General features: G+C 44.5%; 2 protein-coding genes across 5 annotated transcripts in view; one reads left to right on the top strand and one right to left on the bottom strand.

The window, feature by feature from the left end:
- The window catches only part of STK4 (serine/threonine kinase 4), a 45,574-nt gene extending 28,451 nt beyond the window's left edge, over positions 1-17,123 (bottom strand). Inside the window, exons 1-10 of one of the 4 annotated variants that reach the window (XM_068700178.1) lie at positions 16,969-17,123; positions 15,164-15,244; positions 14,209-14,337; positions 12,165-12,279; positions 11,425-11,589; positions 10,858-11,025; positions 10,156-10,293; positions 9,413-9,541; positions 8,921-8,974; positions 6,932-7,118 (exon numbers count right to left, since the gene is read on the bottom strand). In XM_068700178.1, the coding sequence (XP_068556279.1) occupies positions 6,932-7,118; positions 8,921-8,974; positions 9,413-9,541; positions 10,156-10,293; positions 10,858-11,025; positions 11,425-11,589; positions 12,165-12,279; positions 14,209-14,337; positions 15,164-15,244; positions 16,969-17,000 (1,198 nt within the window). In that variant the 5' untranslated portion in view covers positions 17,001-17,123. Of the gene's footprint in view, positions 1-6,931; positions 7,119-8,920; positions 8,975-9,412; positions 9,542-10,155; positions 10,294-10,857; positions 11,026-11,424; positions 11,590-12,164; positions 12,280-14,017; positions 14,099-14,208; positions 14,338-15,163; positions 15,245-16,269; positions 16,416-16,968 lie in introns of those variants that run through there. The other 3 variants (XM_068700180.1, XM_068700179.1, XM_068700181.1) reach the window with 3 other exon arrangements.
- A 29-nt stretch (positions 17,124-17,152) lies between these two features.
- On the top strand, positions 17,153-21,693 carry TOMM34 (translocase of outer mitochondrial membrane 34). Its single transcript, XM_068700185.1, has 7 exons — positions 17,153-17,287; positions 17,386-17,485; positions 18,005-18,157; positions 18,828-18,988; positions 19,260-19,404; positions 20,023-20,149; positions 20,658-21,693. Exons 1-7 carry the CDS (start codon positions 17,164-17,166, stop codon positions 20,754-20,756), a joined length of 909 nt encoding a protein of 302 aa, XP_068556286.1. The 5' UTR covers positions 17,153-17,163; the 3' UTR covers positions 20,757-21,693.
- The last annotated feature ends 1,344 nt before the right edge of the window (positions 21,694-23,037 follow it).

Genomic DNA, 23,037 nt, shown 5'->3' with positions numbered 1-23,037 from the left:
CGGTGAGAGATTTCCTCTCTTCCCTCACAAAAACTGGAGCTACACCAGTGACTGGGAGCAGTCAGATCACACCACAAACGTTTTGAACTACGGCTGCATCTAGCAGTAGATTTTAAGAACCGGCAGCTGTACCAGGTTGGGTAAGGGGAACTCATCTTCACCTATGAAGAAGGTAATTTAAATCAACAACCATGAAGCAATGAATTACCATACTATTAAAAAAAATCAGGCACTTGGTACCAGAATACAAATTTGTCAAGATTCCAGGAAGCTGCAGTCTTTACCAAGACAACTGTCCTTGACTTTGGAAGATACCTGCACTTTAAGAGGATTTCAGGAGCAACAAGATCACATTTTTTAAAATCAGCTCACTTGTGCTAGGAAAGAATTACAAACGCCCTGCACAAAGCTCAGGAAGATGCACCCCTATGAGCAGGAGCTCCAAACCGAGCTCTGCAGAGACACGGTGAGCACTCACGTTAACCGCACAGCAAGCACAACCATCGCTGCCCTTTGTCAGGCATAAGGCCTGAGAGGGTCCCCCGGGAGAAGCAGTTTCTGCTGTCATATACAAAATTATAGAGTCCCTTTCACTGAGGGATCAAGAGCTATTGTAAAGCAACTGTTTTGTTTTGTCCTTGCTGTTCCACTAGAGCCATAAACCCTCTCACCTTCGGTCTCAAGTTTATTGCTAGCTTGTGTACATGCACTTGTTCTTGAGAGCCTCAGCTCTCAGGCATTCAAAATGTTAGTCTCTACACTACTCACTCACCCTTCCTTGTCTTTTTTTTTTTTTTTTAAATAGTTCTTGTATCTATTTTCATCCTCCATTTTGGTGGTTTAAATAACCAGAGATCTTCCACTGAGTCATTTAACAGGCTTAGTCCCTCATAATCTTCGTTAAGTTCCCCTCTGCCTGCTTTAGTTTGAATTATATAACTTTAAGACTCACACTGCTCACATTTTTAGGATGCACAAAACAGTGCCCAATTATTATGTGCAAGCAATACTTCATTAATATTAAAATTTCAAATGGAACCGTAGTTTTATTTGCTTCAGGCTATTTCTCTGAGATCACAGATGAACTTTAACAGCTGGACAGCATAATTTGTACAGTATGAACAGGACTGAGTCATTTTATACAGCAGAGCAGAGAGATGCCAATTTATTCAACCAGAGCAAAAAGTGCTCCATCATTAATGAATTCAACTCATGGCAACAGAAGCTGAGATTTCCTCACATTAAAAGCAGACCACATAACACTTGATACATATTGAAGATTATGAGGACGAGCCTTCCCTTAATTACAGCCTATCTCAAATTAAATCAAAGCAGAACATGCCTGACAGGTCCTGCTATTAAGAGGGAGCTCCTAAATGACCACCAAAATCAATGCTGGGTATCATAACTGATCCTCTTTTAATGAACACAAGGCATCAGAGACATTGCAGGAAGAGCACCAGCACTCATCCGAAGCTGTGGTCTATGTAATTGAGGACTCGTTCTGAAAGGGGAGGAAATCCTCACAGTAACGAAAGCCATTAAAGACCAGATTGCCTCATTTTGGAGATCTAACGTTTCTTCTCCATAAAAATGCAGAAGAGATTATGAATTTATAGCAGCTTTCTTCCTCCATCATCTGGCTCAGGTTCTGGTGAACTGGAATGAGAAACAACCTCAGTGATGGGGCTGCACTCGTCGGGTCCTGCATGCCGTGGGCACCAGCTCAGGCTCCCAGAATGGCATATAACCAAGTAAGTGTTTGCTAACACCCTCTCTGTTCATGACCTGCAAACTCATTTGCCTGTCTAGAGATAACAGAAAGCAACATGGCAATGAGTATTTTTTTTCCCCTGAAGCTTGGAGGACTGCTGGTGAAATGAATTTGGTTTTAAACTTCTGCGATTAAGAAATTTAACAATTTATAGAGGGATTGTTTCCTGATCAGGAATTATTTCAGGATCAGGATTCTCTGTGCTTTATTTTGATCCAGTAGGAAGCGAGTTTATTCTCAGAAAAGACAGGTAGGCCACAGTCTGCCCATATGTGCAAATATCTATGCACATGGGACAGCCACACTGCTACCCAATCTCCTGGCTGAGTCTCCTGAAACATATTGCCTCCTGGATGCTATTCAGCACTCCGTTAGTCATACTTCTCATCTTGCTCAAGAAAAAATCCTCTCTGCTTCCTATCCCCCCCCAAACACAACACAGGGGTGCCTTATAATAAGCTGTAAGGAACAGCAAAAATAGCTGTTAAACACCTACATCTCTTTCTCCAATTTCAGCGTCTCTGAAAATACAAATCTTAACAGACCATCAGCTTCACCTTACAGCTCTGGCAAATACTCATGGCAATTGAAGATGGACAAGCATCCAGCTTAGATCCCAGAGTTAACTCTCCTTCGTGCTCCTTTGGTTTGCACATAACCACTGTTCTAAATGCTAAGACACCACACAGAAGTCCAGCAGTCTACCACTACTCAAGTGAAGGGGAAAAAAGCAACACAAAAAAAAAAGGCAGTACATAACTCCTACCATTGATCAAAAACACTGTCCTTATGTCCACACAACTCGATATTCCTGAACAAACCAGGGTAGCTGCTGTTTACGTAAAGTTTGCCAGCAAGCCTGCTATTAAGATAAAAGTCAAAAAAAAAAAAAAAAAGAATAGCACAGATGGAAGACTTATCTGTGAGAGTCATATTCTCCACAACTGAAGAGTGGCAGTATAATGCTTCTTACAGTCAGAGGAGAATTCAATCAATGTAGGTGTTTCTATAAACAGTGCGTTATTTAAATGCATAACACAACGAATGTTTTATGGTTCAATTACGCCTAAACGGACCCATTTATTTTAAATACAAAACTGGACATTAGTAATGCTAAGGAGTAAGAAGCTGCTATTTCTACAGGGAAAAATGGAGGCCAAACACATCCGATGCCTTTGATAAAACATGGAGCTGTTCTCTCCAATACCTGCATTATCAATTTGGGTAACACACATCTACACAATCTCAGGCAAGCACTGACGTCAGACCACCTATAGCTATCCCAGCTACATACCAGCCATATTTTCTTCAGTTATTATATTAAAGCACTCACACAAACTTTCTGCCATCCATATTCACTCTCCTGTTCATTTCAAGTTACTGTTTTATTTGAAGAATTACAGCTTAATTACTAGGGGCGGAAAAAGTTTCCAGAATCTTGTCAGTGGCACTTCTCTGGTTTAAGTTCAATTATCATCCACTGTGTGCCTCACAAACACTCCAGGACTAACAAGCTTACTCTGAATCTCTTCTTCTAATAGGAAATGGCCAAGTCTGCATCTCAGCTCATTTGACTTTCATTGAAATCCAATCTCCTCTTGAAAAGAAAAATATCTTTAAAAAACGACCCAACAACCAAGCTTACCAGCGTGAAGATGGTAAAAGCGTAACAAAACCGAGACAACCCCTAACCTTATTCTAAGAATTGAACTTAGTTTGTGAATGTTCAAAATAGAAAAGTCAATTAAGAATTTTCACCTGCACATTACATTATCAAGGCGACAGTGCCACCAGAGCTTCTGGTCTCTCTCTGCACCAGATGCTCGACAGAACACGTGCCACATTAATAAAAAACCCCACACCCACAATACTTCCACCCTCTCCTAATCCCTCATTCATCTCAACCCAGAAAACAGACAGCCCAGCTCCCATCACTGCTGACAGTTCTACATTCTCCAGTGTTATTTCAGGCTTTGAAAAGGAAGAAAACCTTTAACAGAAAATAGGGCAGATTCAAGTACTAGACAAACTAGGTCCTATTTCACTTGGATCTGATCACATTACAGTCCAAGGAAGGCAATGTGTTTATCTGCTTTATTATAAAATTATGTTCCACTCTTTAAATTGAAAAGACAAACTCATGCCAAGTTTCCACTGTCTAAAGACCTACAGCAAATAAAGCAGAAAGAGCAAGGAAGAGTAAAATACATATATATATGCAGCAGTATTTACTAGCACTATAAACATTATATATCCTCACATAGAATAATTAAAAAAGATGATTGCAGACATATTCACAGCTCAAAAGTCACTCCAGCTCCCGACCGCAATGGAAATGTCTGTTACCACAAGTGTTTGTTCATCTACAGTCCTTCAGCTACTTCCAAAGTTTTCATGGAAGAGCTGAACTGCAATCTGTAAGTGATCTGCTAGCTATCAATCTGTAAGTAAAACGTGTCACGGCACAATTTACTATCTGCAGTTTCATGCAATCGCCGGAGTGCTTTCAAAATGCATAGCACAGTGTCATAGTGACATTTTTAATGCTGCCTGAATATTTATATTGAGTGTCCAGAGAAAAGCCAAGCAAATGGAAGAATTTAAGCAAACAGAATTACAGCTCTGACTACAAAACTAAGAAAACCTTTCCCTAGAATGTAAAATACCAGGGTTTCCTCTGGGCCTGAAAAGTCATGAGCTGATTTAAGCAAGAATCACTTTCAGGGCTATGAAAACTTGTTTGTTTGAGATTTCTAACACAATCCTATCTAAAGCAACACATTTCAATGCCTCATAAATATTTTTTACGTTACAAAAATAATGTGAAAGCAAACTGTTGAACACATGGAGTTATTTGTTTACTTAAATTAGGTGGAAGATCTAGATCACCAGCTCAGAAGCTTGCCATTAAACAGCCCTAGCCACCTCGGAAAGCTAAGTTCTTCTACTAATACCACGCAAGAAAAATCTGTACTTCTTTATTGACTTAAAACAGGTTTTACTGTGAGTCATAACACAAGCTGCCAAGTGAAACACAGACTTCTTTAAAAATATGAAACAATGACGCTTCTTCAAACTCAGCGGCTTCCAAACACCACCATAACTTTTATGTTGAGGATTACAAAAACTTGCTCCAGAGAGCTCTGCAGCAGGCAGATGAGCTTTGCAGTTAAATCAATTTAACTGCTTGTTAAGCAAGTATGAACATGGGAATGTCTGACAGATGGAGCTAAAGGCAATTCACACGAAGGGCATTTGCAAGCTGCTAAAAGACACTGTTCAAGAAACAATCACAGAACTTCTCTGTGTGGAAACAAGAATTTTAGCGTTATGCTGCTGCGGAAGAAGGTGTTACGAAAAAGTTACATTTTAATTTGGTACGATCACCTTCATCAATGCCTGATTTTTTGTAATTGAGTTACAAGTTACAAGTTATAAAAGCACGTCTGAGTGCTGAGCGCAGCTGGGTTTCATTAGACACTACTGTGCAGATCCTCTCACCAGGGACGTGGTACCAGTGTCGGGCATCACTTGCTCCTGGGATCCCAAAAAGCCTCCTCCAGAAGGCAGAGCTGCTCAAGCACCACCACTGCATGCCTGGCTTTGAACACTGGCACGCAGGAGTTGTTGAATTACAGTGTTTTAAAAAAAGCTGAAGTCTAAGGGGGTTATAAAAGAAAAACTCAACTTTCTAGTCACAGCTCTGTATTTCTTAGAGCTTGTTCTGGAGCTCCCTCCTGAGGCTAGATGCTACGCTACGTAAGCGTCATCATTGCTACACTACAGAACTGCGATGTCTTCGGAACTGATTCTGCTCAAAATGAGAGCATGTCCTTGTAAAAGAGATTACCAGAGGTGTCTCCTCAAAACGCTGTACCCTAGTTTGAAGAGAGAAGCAGAGCTTTTGAGCTACAAGCACTGCAATCTGACAAAGACAGGGAGAAGAGAAACACCCATTAAACAGAGGGAGATAAATCCAAGTGGTGCTTCACTTACACAGCTTTGATAGCCAGTACAGGGGCACCACTGACGAGAATACCTCTGTCGTTATGAATCATGACGTGGAACAGCACAAACTGCTTCTATGTGTAAAGAAACAGCAATTTCGTTTGACTGAAGGCTGGTAACACACCCCACCCTCTTCGGGTGACCTATACAGTTATTTTAAGTATCTACCTGCTTTCTGATAGAGTTATTCCACAAAACCTGATGGCATTACTCCATGGTCTCTGTTGCCACAAGCTGCTACATGGACTGACACCTCCATTTCTAAGACATTTCTACAGGGCTGAATCGGTGTTTGCCAAAGTTTGCAAAATTCTTTAAACAGGTTCTACTGAAGTTTCTGTCTGCCAGTGGAAAGCAGGATCCTTCCACAAGCTCTAGAGGGCCCCCACATGGAAGAAGGTTTCAATACAAGATTTCCTGATAAAAGGATTTTTCCCACACTTTTGCTGAGAATTTTTTCCTCTTCCACAATAGCTAAACCTTAAACATCAGATAGCCAAAGAAGCCTTTGGAAATAGCACAAGAACCAAAAGAACAAGCCTTGCCTATTGCAAACATATTTTACTGCTACCAAGACCTCACTCAGCACTTTCCTCAGTCCTTGAAAAAACATCCGTCCTGGCCAGCTCAGTCACCTATGACTACCTCTGCCCTGATGCTGTTGAGATTACCAATTCTGCAGGAACACATTTCTATGAGAATTCATAATTGAGACAAGATTTTTTTTGTTCTAGTTATGCTTTTCCAAGGAGATTCTCATCATCGTCTCATTAATCCAAGAAAGATTTTCAACCTTTTTCCAAGTCATGCTCCTAGGTCTTCTGCAGACTATCAGCAATCAAAGTCACATCACGTTAAATATTACTTCCTACAATAGGGCTTGTAGTTTTAGTAAGATTTTCTATTTTAGGATGGAACGGATTTCAGCCTGAGTGTCTCAGAAGAGCCACACAGTTTATTTGGTTGTCCTTACTGAACCTGTCCTTAGCAACACTAAAAAAAGCACGAAGTCTAGAGATGCTGGCTCTTCCCACTGCATGCCTTGCTGTGTTTGGAACGTGTAAGGTATCTGTCATTTCATAAGTGAAGCCCTTTATGTGTTGCATCGATTTCCCAGTAATTCTGTAGCAGTTAAAGATGTGTTCTTACTTTTCATGGTGCCCTCCTCTTCTTCGTCGTCTGTGTTTACGACCATTGTGCCCAGCTGGGACTCCAAGGTGCCATCATGTTCTATCATTGTATTGGCTCCATCACCCAGTGTGCTGACAGCTCTTATGGTATTGGTTTCATCTCCGCTCGCCCTCACCATAGTACCTGAATCAGTTTCATCTTCTTCCTGTACAAAGATGTCATAAATACATTTTTATTGATGATGAAGTCCTGTGAAGAGTGGCTGTATTCACAGATACTGGCAAATCTTACTAATTCAGAGATTTCGACAAATATACATGGAAACCAGTGACATTTTGGTTCATGAACATAGATAAATAAGAGAGCACGTAAACAATCAGCAGAAACGTCTCAATACAACTGGTATCTCAGTCCTGACCTGCTGACCTGTCTCTAAGTAGATTACAATACTCATTCAGTCATTTATGTTTCTATTCATGCTGCCAGTTGTATCAGTTGACCTAAAACCCCCATGTCAAGTGATATAGTTCACCAAATTATGAGTTATTAGACTGCAACAGTTCTGTGTCTGTACTGCACATGACTCACCAATGGAGAGTGACTACCCTATACTTCAGAACCCTGTCTTCAACATTTGGGTAGTTTTATTCCTATAACATTCAGAAGCACTGAAGAAAACTGAAACAAATTTGCAAATCTTGAAATGAAATAAATTATCAAAGTCCAGTCTTTTTTTTTTTTTCAGATAAAAATTCTTTCTTATTCTTCTATTTGTTAACAGATAATTGATATTGCAGAAATTTGAACTAATGCTGTCAAAGCTCAGGAGGCAGAATCTTTAAGAAAACACAAACTTCTGAAATAAATCCTGGTAGGACAGCTTCTTGGAAGATACCTACATTGGCCAGAGGAAGTAGTTCTGCTAGGCTATATCCCTCAGTATCAATTATGACTAGAATTTCATGAAGACTGAGGTCAGAATTACTGCAATCTATTTAGTTTCCTGGAAATGTGCGCCTGGTATCCCACAACAGCAATAGAAATCACCTTCTAGGTTTATAGCAGGGCTATTTATTAAATGTCATAAAATCTTTCTAGGCTCACCTTGGAGCTAAATATTTTAAAAAATATGTTATTATTATTTTGTTGTAGGTACAAAGTACTTGGTTCTTTAATTGATATGTGACCATGGCCTTACTGGTCTTAATTAGCGTTAGAGGAAATACACTGGTCTAGCCCCAGAAGCCGTAATATTCCATCTCAATGTCATTATCAGAAAGAAGCACACCCTTCCACATCCTGGTGTTGTACGCCTTTTCTTTGCTCTGTCGAGCATGCCTATATAATTAACTTCCCAATCTCAAAACGAATAGCAAGAGGAGGAAAAAACTACACAAGATCTTAATGGAGGAAAAGTATATTTTATGTGGAGATGAGTGGGTGAGAGGAAGCATTAAATTCCTTTGCTACACATCATTTAACAGAACAGCAGAAATTTCCATAGCACTTGGGAAGCACTTGAGAACGCTCTCCTGCTAGCAGACACAGAATACAGAAGCTTCAGGAAAACACACACACCCCGACAGAGACCACTCAGCTCCACTACAGAGACACCATCTCTCAGCAACGAGACCCCAGACCAGTCAGAAACAAAGGGGAGAGAGTAGGGACAACACTCTTAGAGCCAACATCATGGCAAGGTGACCAATAAAATTACTTCCACACTGAATAAATATGCAGTCCTAAACTGGAAAACCAGACAAACAACGTATTAGATCTGTGTTTTACTGTGCAACATGCTATTCATGGCCAACCTCTGAAATGGACTGTGGCATACAATGCCTTCTGTTGCCCATTTCATTTACCCGGATTGAAGCAAGCAGAGCCTCAAAAAGGAAAGAAAAAAACTTTCAACATGCTTTCCATATTCACATGCTGTAACCATTGAAACAAAGCACCCAGGATGGAAAGTCACAGCAATTCCCTCAACACTCGTCATGCCCTCACCTCGTATTTCTGTCGGTTGTTCTTGTGTAGTAGAAAGTTTCTATAAGGGGGGTTCTAAAGCACAACAACAGTCAAACAACATAACGTACTCAGAGCATAGTACATCACAGATATCATTTTATACTAGGAGAGCAGTCTAAGACCTCAATCTACAATGAAAAATTCTCATTACTTCATAAAGAATATTATCCAATTAGGAACCTGTATTAAAGCCTTGCATATACTACTACGTAATTGCATTCAATCGCAAGTCTTCAGCTACACTATGAGCTAATTAAGTAAGGTAAATATTAGGTGGACCATGCTGACTGTCCCACACGAATGCAAAGATTGAGCAGGGTTCAAGCATTAGGTTAAGTAGTCTTGAAGTAGAAAACTAAAGAACTAAGTCAAATCCATGGGCAATTGAACAAAATTAAAAAAAAAAGCAGCTAAGCATTATGCAGGGACTGAGAGTTTGAACTTCATGTACTGTTGCTACTAAATACTCACTGAATTTTCTTCATCTTCTTGATCTAGTTCACGCTGTTGTGCCTCTTGACGTTTTAGCTTGATATCCATTGCTTCATTGATCAAATCTCGCAGAATTGACACTCCTTTGGCACTTTTAACAAATGGGTGCTACAAAACGCATTAAAAGTTAGTAAGCACTGCACCTGAACCAACAGTAACCACTGCTACAACGGCCCGCTTCCAATCAAAATTAACGTTCAACTTAATACCTTACTAAAATGAAATTAAAAAATCAAATATTCCTGTAACACAAGAGGGAGCCTTCCACCCAAACAAGATCCCACTCTAAAGGCACTTAATGCTGTGAAACCTTGGGCTCATTCCCCTCCCACAAACACTACTTACTCCTTAACAGCATAGCTGTATACAGCCAGTTTCATAGAATGCCATACCTGTACCATTCTGAGCAATTATGTTCATTTGTGCCTCTCCTTTTTAGTGTTTTAAGAGACAGTCACTTGGCAGCGCTGATGAGAATTTGGAAAAAAAAAAAAAAAAAAAAAAAAAAAACACTCCAGAAAGACAGTAAGCTGAAATCAGACCGGTTCTTGGGGAAGAACTGAAAAGTTCAAGTTGACTGTAAATTTAACCAGCTATTAGTGAAATCTGTAGTGCACAGGATCACCCAAGAAACAAGACCAGCATCTCAACAGGCACAGCACTGCCTAGTGCCTAGCAGCCTTCTCTAGTGCTTATGTTCTTGCAAGCAAAGGCAGACAGACCTGCAGAAGCTGTGTTGCAGTGGCACGCTGCTCGGGGCTCTTGACAAGACACTGCTTCACAAAGTCCGTGAAATTGTCTGACCAGATCTCTGGTTTCCGGAATGTTGGAGGCGGATTGGTAGGAATCATGAAAATTGCCTGTAAATAGAAGAATATTCCAAATATTCCAAAGTTTAAAACCTCCTAGCATAAATGCACACAAATATACACAGGTGCTAAAGAATGACTGATACTTCAAGTTCGCTGCTTCTGCAGAGTTTATACCATTATTATACATAAATTTGCTCAAAGGGGACATGGAGCAACAAATCAAACTTTTCGCGCTAGGTGCTTACACTTCTGTCTGAGCCACTATATGCCTGAAGAGGCATCAATCTGCCATTTTTAAGTCTTCAAAAAAATTGTGCTTGCATGCAAAAAAAATAACTCTGGAGAATATATAGTTGAAAATCTGTTTCTTCACACCCAACATAGGAAGATGCAGCTATGTCTTGACAGAACAGGATCATGATTTTCCTTTCCATGCAGGTTCTCCCTCCCAAATAACTGTTTTTCATTTAGTCTACAGTACAAACAGCTGACAGAAAATAAATCATTTTCTGTAAATTAAAAGCAAGATGGCATGTTGACATTTTATTCAGCCAGCTATAATAGCAAATCATTTCCACAGAGCAACACATATTAAAAGGCCACGGCCCTCACCCTCATAGGATGAATGTCTGCATACGGTGGTTTGCCTTCAGCCATTTCTATTGCAGTGATTCCCAGAGACCAGATGTCTGCAACACAATTATACCCAATTTCTTGAATCACTTCTGGAGCCATCCAAAATGGGGTTCCTATAACTGTGTTCCGTTTTGCCATGGTATCCTGAGAAGAAGAGTAAGATAAAGATCCAGACAACGGCAATTGTATCAGCCACAAGCATTCGCTAATAAATTATCATGCTGATTATCTGTCACTTGCACGCACATATATTACTAGATTAAGCAAGACTGGGATATGGAGGACTGCAAAGGGAAATTGAAGCATGCTTACAGAAGTTAGACATGAACTGAAGCAAACAGCAAATGTTATCGCAAACCATTACTTCGGTACAGCAGCTTCCAGAGGAACCTCTGCTCTAATCTGCTGCTGTTCTAGCGTCCCATTATGTTGATGCAAAGTTCTAGAAAGCAGTTTAGAATGTCTTAAAGTCTCCACAAGCACATAATACTTATATGCAGTTTAAAAAGAGAAAGTATACAGAGTCATCTTAGTTTTACTCACTGTAAGCTGTCCTGCCACTCCAAAATCTGCAAGTTTAGCATGTCCCTCTGTATTTAGCAATATATTTCCAGCTTTGATGTCCCGGTGTATTTTCCTCATAAAATGCAGGTACTCTAGTCCTTTCAGTGTTGACTGCACTATTGTGGCAATTTCCTCCTCTGTGAGCTAAAGAAAAGAAGAGTTACTATCAACCTATCAGTTGCTGAGATAGAACACAATTGTGTTTCAGTCTGTATTTCCCAGAGATTTACTAATTGGCATTTAATTGCCTTCATTAATGGTTGCCATACTGACTAATGGAAAAGTCCATGTGTTTTCAGATAGCAATCTTCAGCACTACGTAGTTGAGTTAGTTTACAACCAGTATACATGTACACACCTACCACAACCCCCTCACAACTTGTAATTCTTACCCTGCGATAGCGAAAAGTAAGGCAAAGTATATTGTGCTACTCAGAATCAGTCCGGGTTTTCAGGAAAGCCAAGGTAACATCTTAACAAAAACTCTGATAAGGGTTTACTTTATCCAAATAACCAAAACTTGATCAATATAACCAGCTTCCTCATTTTCAGGGGAACAAAGGGCCTGCATCTCAGGTGGCAGCCCCTGGCTATGTCAGGCACTGAACAACACCTCATGAGAGTTATGCCCAAAAGGCAGTGCACACACTACTTAGCCTCCTCAAGATGCCAGACACCCATCCTTCCCGTTTGTAACATTCAAAGGAGAAAGTACGTACAGTTTTATTTCGTAATCGAATAATATCAGACACGGATCCGGCACCGCAGTATTCCATGACTATCCACAGGTCTGTGTTCTTAAAGTAGCTGCCGTAATACTTCACCACATGAGGGCTATGAAATGTGAAAAAGGGAGAAGAAACCAAAGGGTCAAATACTGACCAGCACAGCTGAAAAATCAAAAGCAAAACACGCTGCTGACTCCCTAAGCAGGCTTTAAAAATTCAGAGTCAAAGTGCCACTGAAACCCTGACCAAAAGCGTTCCAAACCAGTCTGAACTTTTACAGAGCTATTGCAGTCCTGCCAGGCCTCTTCCCTGCTATGGTGCTCAACCAACCTGCCAAGAAGTCGATTCAGTGAGTTAAAATGTCTGAAAAATTAGTCCTACAGAAATAAGGAAGGGCTAGCATTCAGTCTTGTTTAGCTCCCAGACCCAGATTAATACAAGGTCAGTACCACGGTGGGCAAGAAGGCAGGGCACCAAGGGAATGAGAAATGGACCACAGCAGTCCCTAGTAAAGTTGCTGCAGAGCATTTTCAATCAAATGGAAACATTAAATAAGGTCAAAAGTTTGCTAGAAAATAGCTATGGGGTTTCTTAAGAGGAATATTCCCCCATTACCACATACACCGTCTTGTCTCTACAATTTAGTTCAGGAACATGATGTATTTTAGTAATCCTGTACAACTTAAACACCCTCATACAGTCAGTTGTCAGAATGCCCAAAAAGCAAACAACCTGACTATAGTGTACTTCGTTAGAATGACCATCTGCCCTTTGGGAAAGGCAAAGCTAAAAACTAACAGAAAGAACCTTTCTGATTTTGGGGGATGAAAGTTAAAGAATAAAAGCACACTTACTCTATTCCCTGCCAAATATTTCCTAATGAAGAAATGCAAGACCAGCAACATCAAAAAGTCAGTGCTCCTTAATGTTTGCACAGAAAATCTGATGTTCCTTTGATTCGCTCCCTCTGCTGTTCATAACTGTAAAATCTCATTTTAGGACTTACACTGTTAATATTTAATTTCTTTTTAAGGAGACACCTATTAATGCTTTCCAGGTTACACAGTAAGACTTTTCAAGAACAAATTCTTTAAAAGTTTCATTTCGTTAGCTGCCACCAGTCATCTTCGTTTAAAGATAGTGAGAGTGAAATGCAATAGAGTGACTGGGACCATAGCTTTATGTTGCTAATGAGTTATTTTAAATGGTTTTCTCTGCCTGAAGTCTATCAGAATAGCATTTCATAAGGCTAGACTCGCAGTATCAGAAGAAATTTGTATATTTTAAACTTCTAGCCTAGGATACACTTTGACTGGGGGGGTCTTCTGCTCCTGGTCTTATCTGGCTAAGCTCATAGAACATCTTTTCCCACAAGAAACATGCAGAAACAACCCAGAGAGCCAAACATCAGCCCATAAGTTATTCTGAGCATGCTAACGTGAGCAGACAGCTTGTAACGCACTATAACCCACACGGGCAGAAAGTGGCCCTGTGAAGGACAATGTAGATGATGCACATGCAAGAGCAGTCATGCATTAGTGGCTCTCATCCACATGCCTCTTTAAAAAAAAAATAAATAAATAAAAAAAAAAAGCAAAACCAAACCCTTCTCCTAAGCGTTTCTATGTCCACACCAGAACCTGTGTGTAACTCATTACCCCTCGGACACGGGAACCGCTGCTCTAACCCACAATCAAGTTACCACTGCTCAACGAGTTCCAGCGCGTCGGGACAGCTGCAGGAACTGCTCACACGCCCCGCTCGTTGCCAGCAGCAAGCGCAAGGTTATTTCACTTAGTTAGCTCAAGGCTCTCGCACTGCAAGCTTAATTTTCGTTGTCTTACCTTTGCTTGAATTAACACTACCCAAATGGTGGGTTAACATGACTCAGTTGATACGAGGTAACTTGACCGTACAAGTCCAGCCTTTTAAAAAACATTTAAGGCAACATCATCGCTTTTATGTGATTAAATGCCAGATCACAGGCAATACTTTTCTTTGCATACTGATGATAGGTTTCACAGAATACATTTACCTGTCACATTGCTGCATTATGGATATTTCCTTTATAATCTCTTGCAGGTCAGATTCCACAGGAACTTGTTTAATTGCAACAACTTGACCCGTTTCTTTATGAATAGCTTTGAACACGCTGCCATAGGAACTATGAAACAAAATAGCAAACAATGAATAAAAGACTGTTTTAAAAATGCAAATGTTATGCTTTTCGCAAGAATGTACTTTGGGGAAAGAACAGTAATACCTCCTGCAACAAGTATTTTTACATTAACTTAAACAGTCTGTCCTCAAGCTTGTGAACACTATACATGTAACAGGGTGCTGAGATGGTCAGAAAGGAGACAATCATCATTCCAAACCCATAGATTTGGAAGGGCCTTTGACGCAAATCCAGCCAAAGCAGCATCTCTTTCTCCAGCATACGGTACCAGCTAAGCAACACTAAGAACAGCAGCTCTGGTCAGAGAGCTCTGCTCGCTCTTGTCAGATATAATTTGTCTTATTTCCAGCTTCTTTGCTTACAGCAGCCAGGCAGAATTCCCACTCAGTTTTTCAAATGAACTGCTTAAGGTGGCAAACACATCGCTTACTGAGTGTTCTCAAACTGCTCTGCCTGAGCAACTGGCACAATGACACCGAATTTCCTACCCACCACACAGATCTTCCACAAGAGGTACCAGGGATGAACTGCAAGACCTCCTGAGTTCCCACAAAGCACTCCAATTTGCCATTTTTCAACAACATTTTGACTGCCTTCTGCTGAATCATAAGCTACTGCTTGGTTTAATTAAGACATCTTACTCCTGGCATACAAAATATTTATTCTGTTACTAACCAAATGCACTCGTTACACTAATGCATACTTTTGCAGCAATAGGATCATGACAAAGTGAAAAATCAAAGACCAAATCCATCACACACATCTGCCCTTTGAGAAATGTACTTTGGGCCCACTGTAATAGAGCACATACCCTTCTCCAAGCTTCTCCAACACATCAAATACTTCTTCAGGTTGTTTGGTTAAACTGTCTTCATCTAACTTCTTCAGCTGCCTGTATACGTAAGAATAGAGAAATGACTACATTTAATTTTATTGCAAATAGGGGCTCTGCTGAAACAAAAGAATAAATAATGACAATTAAGCATCTGGAAGGCTAGCATAAAGTTTATTATCAAATAAGTTTATGTCATGCGATCAGAAGACCAAATATTATCGTTATCTAATAGCAAAAGAGGACTGGGAGTTACAGAGACCAGAAGTTATTCAGGCACACAGATCCACAGTGCCTCTTTGTGGACTGCATCTGTGGATCTACATGCTGGTGGTCAGTCCCAACTTGGCACTGCAGTCTCTTGTAGCTATTGAACAGACCTGCTAACGTTCAAAATCTTGCATGGAAGGTAAGTACTAAGGCTATGCAAAAGGGAACACCGTCTTCTTTGTGGTCTTATAGTATGTATGGAATACATCTGTTGGGAGGATGCAGGCAATACCGATCGGACTTGTCCATTTTTAAGGACATTAGTGCAGATACTGGCTTTGTGCCAGTAGGAAAATGCTATTAGGGGAAAAGAAAAAAAAAAAACTGGGGAGGGGAAGGAAACTTATCTGACTATGAGGATCTTAATGCTGCTCGGTCTGTTCCTCTCAAATGCACTGCTAAGGGGCTGCTGAGATACCTTGTAGGTATCGAGGTAATTTTAATGCGAGGTGCTGGGATCCTTCACCTACCAGCCCCCACCCCAGCACAACCTCCAGGGAGATTCCCTGCAGAAAGCAACCAGAAAATCTTCGTGCCTGTTCCAGCTCACTTCTACCACACCGGAGAGCTGCTCGCCAAGAACCTTCCTAAAGCAGCTAAACGCGACGTTCGTATTTCTAGAAGACTATCAAAGCAATATGCACACACACTACAAATATACGAAATAGTCCTGAAAACAAACTCTTTTACTGCCAAACAAACAGCACCCAACCGCCCACAAGCAAGGTTTTTGCACAGACTACCAGAAAAACTGACAGAGAAACCCAGAGAAACCCAGAGAAACCCGGAGCCTGCCCTGCCCTGACCCCCAGGACCTGGTGGCTGCAGCAACCAGCGTTTAAGATGAAATACACGGGGCTGCAAAAAGCTCTCACTGCTGCTCTTAAAGACCGCTACTTCAGGCACGGGTGACTTTTGAGGCTGAACGCGTGTTGTTTTTTTTTTCCCTCAGTTTTTAATCAGCGGAGCCAAAAGCTGCTGGTGGGCCCCGCTCGCTCCGTTTCCGAGCGCAGCCCCGAGCATGGCTGCTGAGGGGAGGAAGCAGAGGCAGGGGCAGGGTCAGGAAGTGGCGAAATGCCGCCAGCAGCAGCCGCCCGGCCCCGATAAGGGCTCAGCGGGGAAGCTGCCCTCGGGGGGCGGCGGGGAGCGGCTGCGGGAAGGGGCGGGAGGCGAGCGCCCACCCCGGGCACCACACACAGGGCGCCCGGAGAGCGGCGGTGCCAGAGGCGGGGTCCCACCGCGGAGGTTAAAACAAGGCCGAAATGATCCCGAGGGGAGCGAAAGGGCAGGGTCTGACGCCCGGTTCCAAACCCCATCGCCGCCCTGACCGCTCCTGCCCCGCTCCTCCCGACCCCGGCAGCGAGCCCGCCCCGCCGGGCAGCGCCGGGCAGCTGAGGCGCGGCTCCCCCGGGGCTCCCCTCGCTGCCCCCGTCCCTCCGTGCCCGGCGGGGCCGAGGAGCCTCCCGCCGGAGCCCCGTCCCCCCCAGTCCCCTCCAGTCCCCCCCAGTCCTTACCGGCGCGGGTTCCGCAGCTGCACCCCGTCCATGGCGCCGCGGGGCCGGCCGCTCCCTCACCGCCTCCCTCCCGCCTCCATGGCAGCCCCGCCGCCCCTTCCGCTCCGCCGCCGGAAGGCTCCGGGGCTGAGCCCGGCCCCGGCGCCGTCTCCCCGAGCCCCGCTCCCGCTGCACGGCCCCGGTCTCGCCCCCGGGATGGCGGCGGGGGGCAGCAGCGCCAGCGCCCTGCGCCGTGCCGGCAACGAGGAGTTCCGCCGCGGGCAGTACGGGCCGGCCGCGCAGCTCTACGGCCGGGCGCTGGCGCTGCTGGAGGACGCCGGTGAGGAGGGGACGGGGCCGGGGGCGGCCGGGGAGGGGACCGGGAGGGGACCGGGGGGTGCGGGGACGGAGCCTGAGCCCCCCCGGTGTGCCGCGCAGGGGAGGCCGCCGCCGAGGAGAGGAGCGTGCTGCTCGCCAACCGCGCCGCCTGCCACCTCAAGGAGGGCGCCTGCCGCCTCTGCGTCGCCGACTGCTGCGGGTGAGCCACGAGGGAGCGGGGGGACGGCACCCCGGGGGGCTTCACCCGAGGAGGGTTTCACCCAGGGGGGCTTCGCTCAGGGGGGGTTCACCCCAAGGGGTTTTCGCCCGGGGCGCTGGACCCCCCCTGGGTGCTGCAGCAGCAGAGCAGCGCCCGCTGGAAGCAGCCCCCGCTGGTAAATGTTGGTGCCTTGCACCGCTTCGGCACCAGGGCAGAAAAAGCACCACTCGCCTTTAATCGGTGGTGTGAAGTTTTCAGGGGTAGCCCCCACAGCTGCCTTCTTGGGAATTCCCTTCTTTTGCCTTGTGCCAGTCAGTCCGTTCATTTAGGAAATGAGCCCAAAAAAAGCTCGCTGCCACAGGATCTCTTCCCACGGCACCGAATCGCTTGAAGTGCACACACAGACTGATCCCGCTGCCCGGTATTTCCCAGACCAGGCCCATTGGATGCCTTGTAGGAAGGTATCCGGGGACTCATGCTGGGGTTTCACAGGCTGTGGCACCGTCTCGCCCCTCACAGCGCGCTGAAGCTGGTCCCGTTCAGCATCAAACCCCTCCTGAGGCGGGCGGCAGCCTACGAGGCTCTGGAGAGCTACCAGCTGGCCTACGTCGACTACAAGACCGTGCTGCAGGTCGACTGCTCCATACAGGCGGCTCACGATGGTGTCAACAGGTAACGCCGAACGTGCCCTGGAGGGAAGGCTCGGGAGCAGAGCGGCTCGGTCAGCGGCTGCTGGCAGCCCTGCTCCGTGTCTGCAGCCATGCCAGGAGCAAGCCGCGTCCTGAGCGCTTTAATGGAACAAGCGAGGCCCCGGCGCTTTGTGTGAAGGGCAGGCTTGGTCATGCTTCCTGTGTGCTAACGCCCTTAGCTCCTTTTCCAAGCTGCCGGTACATTGTTGAGGGCTGGGAATGTTTTCCCTGGAACTTTCTGCTTAGTCTAGTCCCTGTTTTAAAGGAATAATAATCTTACAAGTTTCAGCATCCTATCCTATAAGCCTCCCTATGCTGACAGGGATTACAGGCTGCTGTAGGCGTTTTCTCTTCCTGGAGAAAATTCTGATTCACTTCATTACTTGCCAGGCTGAGGAATAACCCATGCATCACTTGCCCAGCTGAGCACTGACAGCCCCAGCCCTCATCCTATGGTATTTTTGGCCCTACTACCAAGAAGATGTTCCTTTCATTAATTCCCTGTCTGTAGAAGGAGTTTAGTCTAGATGCATGTCACAGGGTTAGTGGAGAGATGCTGTCCTCGGTATGAGCCAGGTTATAAAGTGACCCTGCTGCCTAGCGAGTGGCCCATCCAGCCAACAGACAGAGCGACCGCCGGCCATCTCTTCCAGAATGACTAAAGCCCTGCAGGAGAAGGATGGTGTGAACTGGCGCGAGAAGCTCCCACCAATTCCCACAGTTCCCATTTCTGCCCAGAAGAGATGGAACGCTCCTTCTGCAGCAGCCCCCGCCACAGATGTGCCCCCTGGGAGCACGTCGCAGGGACACCCAGGTGAGAGCACGTCCCTGGCCGCACACAGCCCGTCAGCTCAGCAGGGTGATGGCAAGTGAGGTGGCTGCCATCCCTGCTTGGTGTGTCTGCAGCCTGAGATCTGCAGAAACCTGGGCCTGGTCGCTGGTTCTGCCACAGCCTGCTTGGTTGATGCTGGATCCTTTGATCGCTCTGTCTCCCCTCTGTGTATAGAGGAGCTGTGTGCTTTCTGAGAGGCTGCTCTGATCTTATCAGTTTTACAGCATTCTGTATTCTTTCACACCGTTTCCAGACCAGATTGCTGCTGGTGTAGAGAGAGCTCGAACTCTGAAGGAAGAAGGAAATGAACTCGTAAAGAAAGGAAACCATAAAAAGGCAATTGAGAAGTACACCGAGAGTTTAAAGCTCAATCAGGAATGCGCAGCTTACACCAACAGGTACTCCTCAGCTCTTTGCCCAAGTACTTTTGGGCCCTTTTTAAAAGCCACCATGGTACTTCATCTGACAAGGCTGCCTGAGGTTTGCTCCCAGACAACTGCATAAAAAACACACCAACAAAACACCCACACACGTTCCCCCTAGTGCAGTCTTCCAAGTAGATTGTATAATGTTCTTTGATCAGATGCTGCAAAAGGCCCGGAGACACTCAGCTTGGGATTGCTAGGGGGGTTCTCCCTTTAATGCTTGTCTGCCAGGACTACGTTATTCTGAGTAGTGTCTGCTGCCCCGTGAATCACAAAGCGCACGCTGCTCTACTCAGAGTACTTCCAAGACAAGCAGGGCATGTTCTAGACTGGTACAGCTACAAACCTCCACCCTTGAAGTGCAGGCTGCTCTATTTATTGCTGTAAAAATCATTTTTTTTGCAGACTGAAAAACTACTTTTTATCCTTCTAACTGAAACAAGTGTTGAGCTGAAAAAGTAACATGTCAGGACAGAGATTGTTTGGGGACTCCAGCTTTGTCCTGTGCTGGGGTTAACTAAGATCTCTGCGCGTTGCAGCAGCAGATGCTGCTTTTAGACAAAGCTCTCTAACCAGCTATTTGTATGGCAGAGCTCTCTGTTACCTGACGCTGAAGCAACACAAGGAAGCAGTACAGGACTGCACAGCAGCTCTGAGATTAGATCCTAAAAACATCAAGGCATTCTACAGACGTGCTCAAGCACTTAAAGAACTGAAGGTAAGTCAGGAGTTTTTTTTAGCTTTAAGCTAAGATTAGGGACCTGTTAATGCCCTGTAGAGCATTTGGTTGGTGCTGGATGACGCCTGCCATCAAATAGTGGAGACCTGTGTGGAGTTGAAGGGGATTGTCCTTTACCTTAGTGTTTACTATTTGGGTCTCGTGAGTTTCTCAGCACTGGGTCTTGTTTCTTGAGGTGCTGGAAGCAGCTAGACATTATGCAGTTTTATCATTCCACATCCAGGGGAGATTCTGTCGGCAGTAGTGGCAGACTTACTGCCTTGGTGTTGCACTCAGAACCCACTCGTGCACAGTGAAATTGTCTTCTCAGCCCTAGTTTAAGCGTGTTTTCAACAGTTACATTGATGCTGGTGTTCAATCAATTAATTATGCAGAGGGAGTCCCAGGTTTAGCCCTGTTGTCTTTGCCTCTACTACCAAGTGCTACAGGGCCTTAGGCACTGAAAATGTATTTTCAGTGCACTAACACTTAAAAATTCTTTTTCTAGGATTACAAATCAAGTATTGCTGACATCAACAGCTTGTTGAAAATTGAACCAAAGAACACAGCTGCACTGAAATTACTGCAAGAACTGAAGAGAGCCTAGGATAACCAACAAGGAAAGCTTTTTCTTCTGCAGAATAAAGCTTTTTTCCTTCTGAGGTTGTTGCAGGGACCAATCTTAATGCAGGATGGGTATTGAAATCTACCTTCAACTGCTGCTGAGATGTAGTAGGTTCTGTGCCAGCACAATCAATGTCAAGATACACAGTCTGTATCAAACTTGATTATATGGCTCAAAGATCATTAGAAGATTTAATGCCACTATGTAAGAGGCATATAGGTCAGCTTCCCTGGCTGAAGTCAAGGTGCCTGTAACTACTGGCCTCAGGGATTCTGCATGTGAAGTGGCTGTTCTTGCTGAAGAGCTACAAACTGAGGTGTTTTTGTTAGTCCTTATTCAGGTGACAGTTTTGCTGCATTTGTGCTGCTATTACTTAACTAGGGTTGCTGACAGACTGCTGCCTGAGCACTGCATACCCCTCTTAGACCCAAGTCACGGTTACTTGCACAGGGTTGAGCATGTTCCCTCTCCTACTTGATACCTGCTGGCCCTCAGCTGAATTTCTGCTACTTAGTGTGACTGGGCAGGTGTTTACAGCAGCAGCTTTCTTTTATTTCTAATTGTTCTGCAGATATAAGAAAACTACCAGTTAAGTTAAACCTGCCTTGTTACACAGTGCACTACTTCTGTGAGATTACAGGTGCTCAGGCATTTTACAGCCTTTTTTGTTGTTTTTATTTGGTTTGTTTTAAACTTTAGCTTGTCTGTGCCTTCTGGAGCAGTTGCTGCAGGGTGTTACAGGGACTAGGGTATGCAGTAGTATCAGAGCTGAGGCCTGGCTTACTATTTCAATGCATGTTTATACTTTTTTTCTTACAGTATTGATGGCACTGACTTAAATGGTAGATACAAAGAGGGTTGGAGTTACTCTATGAACTGTTAAAACTGTTCACATTAAAGCCTTGTTTATTTTCACTCTGTGTGTTTTTTATGGGATGGAAGGTGTTGGAAAACTGGAACACTTTCTTACTGCTTTACTTCATTCTGCCCCCACTTGTTAGAGCAGTGCTTGAATTCCTCTGACTGCCTTGCTTTGGAAGCCAGCTGCCAGACAGCAGCCTCCACCCATTGCTCAGTCTTACCCCTTGTACCAGCTGTAGTGCTTTTACCAGTACAGTCACAATGGAGAACAATTGACCTGAATCAGCTGCTTACAATAGAGGCAGAAGCTAGCCTCTAAGTCCCGGTTTGAGTACCTTTCCCCCCCCCCTTATCTCTCCCAGCCATTAGTGCTCCAGGCTGTGTTCCATTGACCTGAATTTAGAAGGCAGGCATCACTTATGCTGTTACCCTCGAGTAAGACAAAGACTTATCTTAGCTTGACGCTAAGTAGCTCTTCGTAGGTCCCAGCCTGTACACCATCAGCTGGAACGCACAAGGGTTTGAAACACCACCTCCCCCAGGGGCATGAGCTGCTTGGTTTGCTCCATTCCTCTGAACACCACAGCTCATTGATCCTGCCAGCACCATTTCCCCAAGCTATTTGCAAGCTAGGCACGGTAGATTTCAGGGTGGGACAGCACAGGCCAGCAGTGCACAGATAGGCAGAGGAAAGTCTCAGAACACAGGAAGAACTATCTGCTCTGAACTAAAGAGTTCTCCTTTTAACAGCCATGCTGTTATCAGGACCGGCAGATACCTGCTCTGTTCATGTGAGTGCTGCTGCTTGGACCCACCATCTCTTCCCTCTCTAAGCACGGAATGCTTTTTTTCCCCTCCCACCTTATCTCTAAGGCTTTCCCCACTGAAGTGCAATGCCACCAGATAGACACAGATCAAGCACAGCAACAAGACACCGTGCTTCAAGCCCAGCGGCACTTTTGCCCGTGTCCCCTTCTGTTCCGGGAAGGGTGCTGCTATCTGCACACCATGCTCCCAGGCACCCAAAGGTACTGCTATCCACACAGGCAGCTGGAGAGTGCCTGTCACAGAGGCGTGCCTCCATCCACCCTTTTCAAAAGGGGCAGCAACTATTCCAACCTGGACTTGTGTGCATTGTTTCTCCTGCCACAGCTTGCTGAAGCCTCAGACGCTCCTAAGGAGCTCAGAGAGCTACTCTGAAACTTTCCAGTATTGTCCCTGTCTTACTACACAGGGATCCAAGTGGCAAGTTTACCTTTTCAATTAAAAGCTTTAAAAACGTTGTTTGTTCGTGTTCTTTCTTAGGCTGTTCCATATTCTGCCTCTTCCTGCACCCCCCACTTTGAATTCCCTCTAGGTTTACAGCTGCCTGCCTGAGCTAAGGCATCCAGCAATGGCAGTG

The sequence above is a fragment of the Anas acuta genome, chromosome 16 (assembly GCF_963932015.1).
Source record: "Anas acuta chromosome 16, bAnaAcu1.1, whole genome shotgun sequence".
Lineage (NCBI taxonomy): Eukaryota > Metazoa > Chordata > Aves > Anseriformes > Anatidae > Anas > Anas acuta.
Note: the sequence above shows the minus strand (reverse complement) of the source record. Positions and strands in the feature narration are given on the sequence as shown.

Coding starts and splice junctions, on each gene's coding strand:
- TOMM34 (XM_068700185.1), top strand. CDS start 17,164: ATGGCGGCGGGGGGCAGCAGCGCCAGCGCCCTGCGCCGTGCCGGCAAC. Junction 17,486..18,004: donor TGCGTCGCCGACTGCTGCGG/GTGAGCCACGAG, acceptor CGCCCCTCACAG/CGCGCTGAAGCTGGTCCCGT. Junction 19,405..20,022: donor TGCGCAGCTTACACCAACAG/GTACTCCTCAGC, acceptor TTTGTATGGCAG/AGCTCTCTGTTACCTGACGC.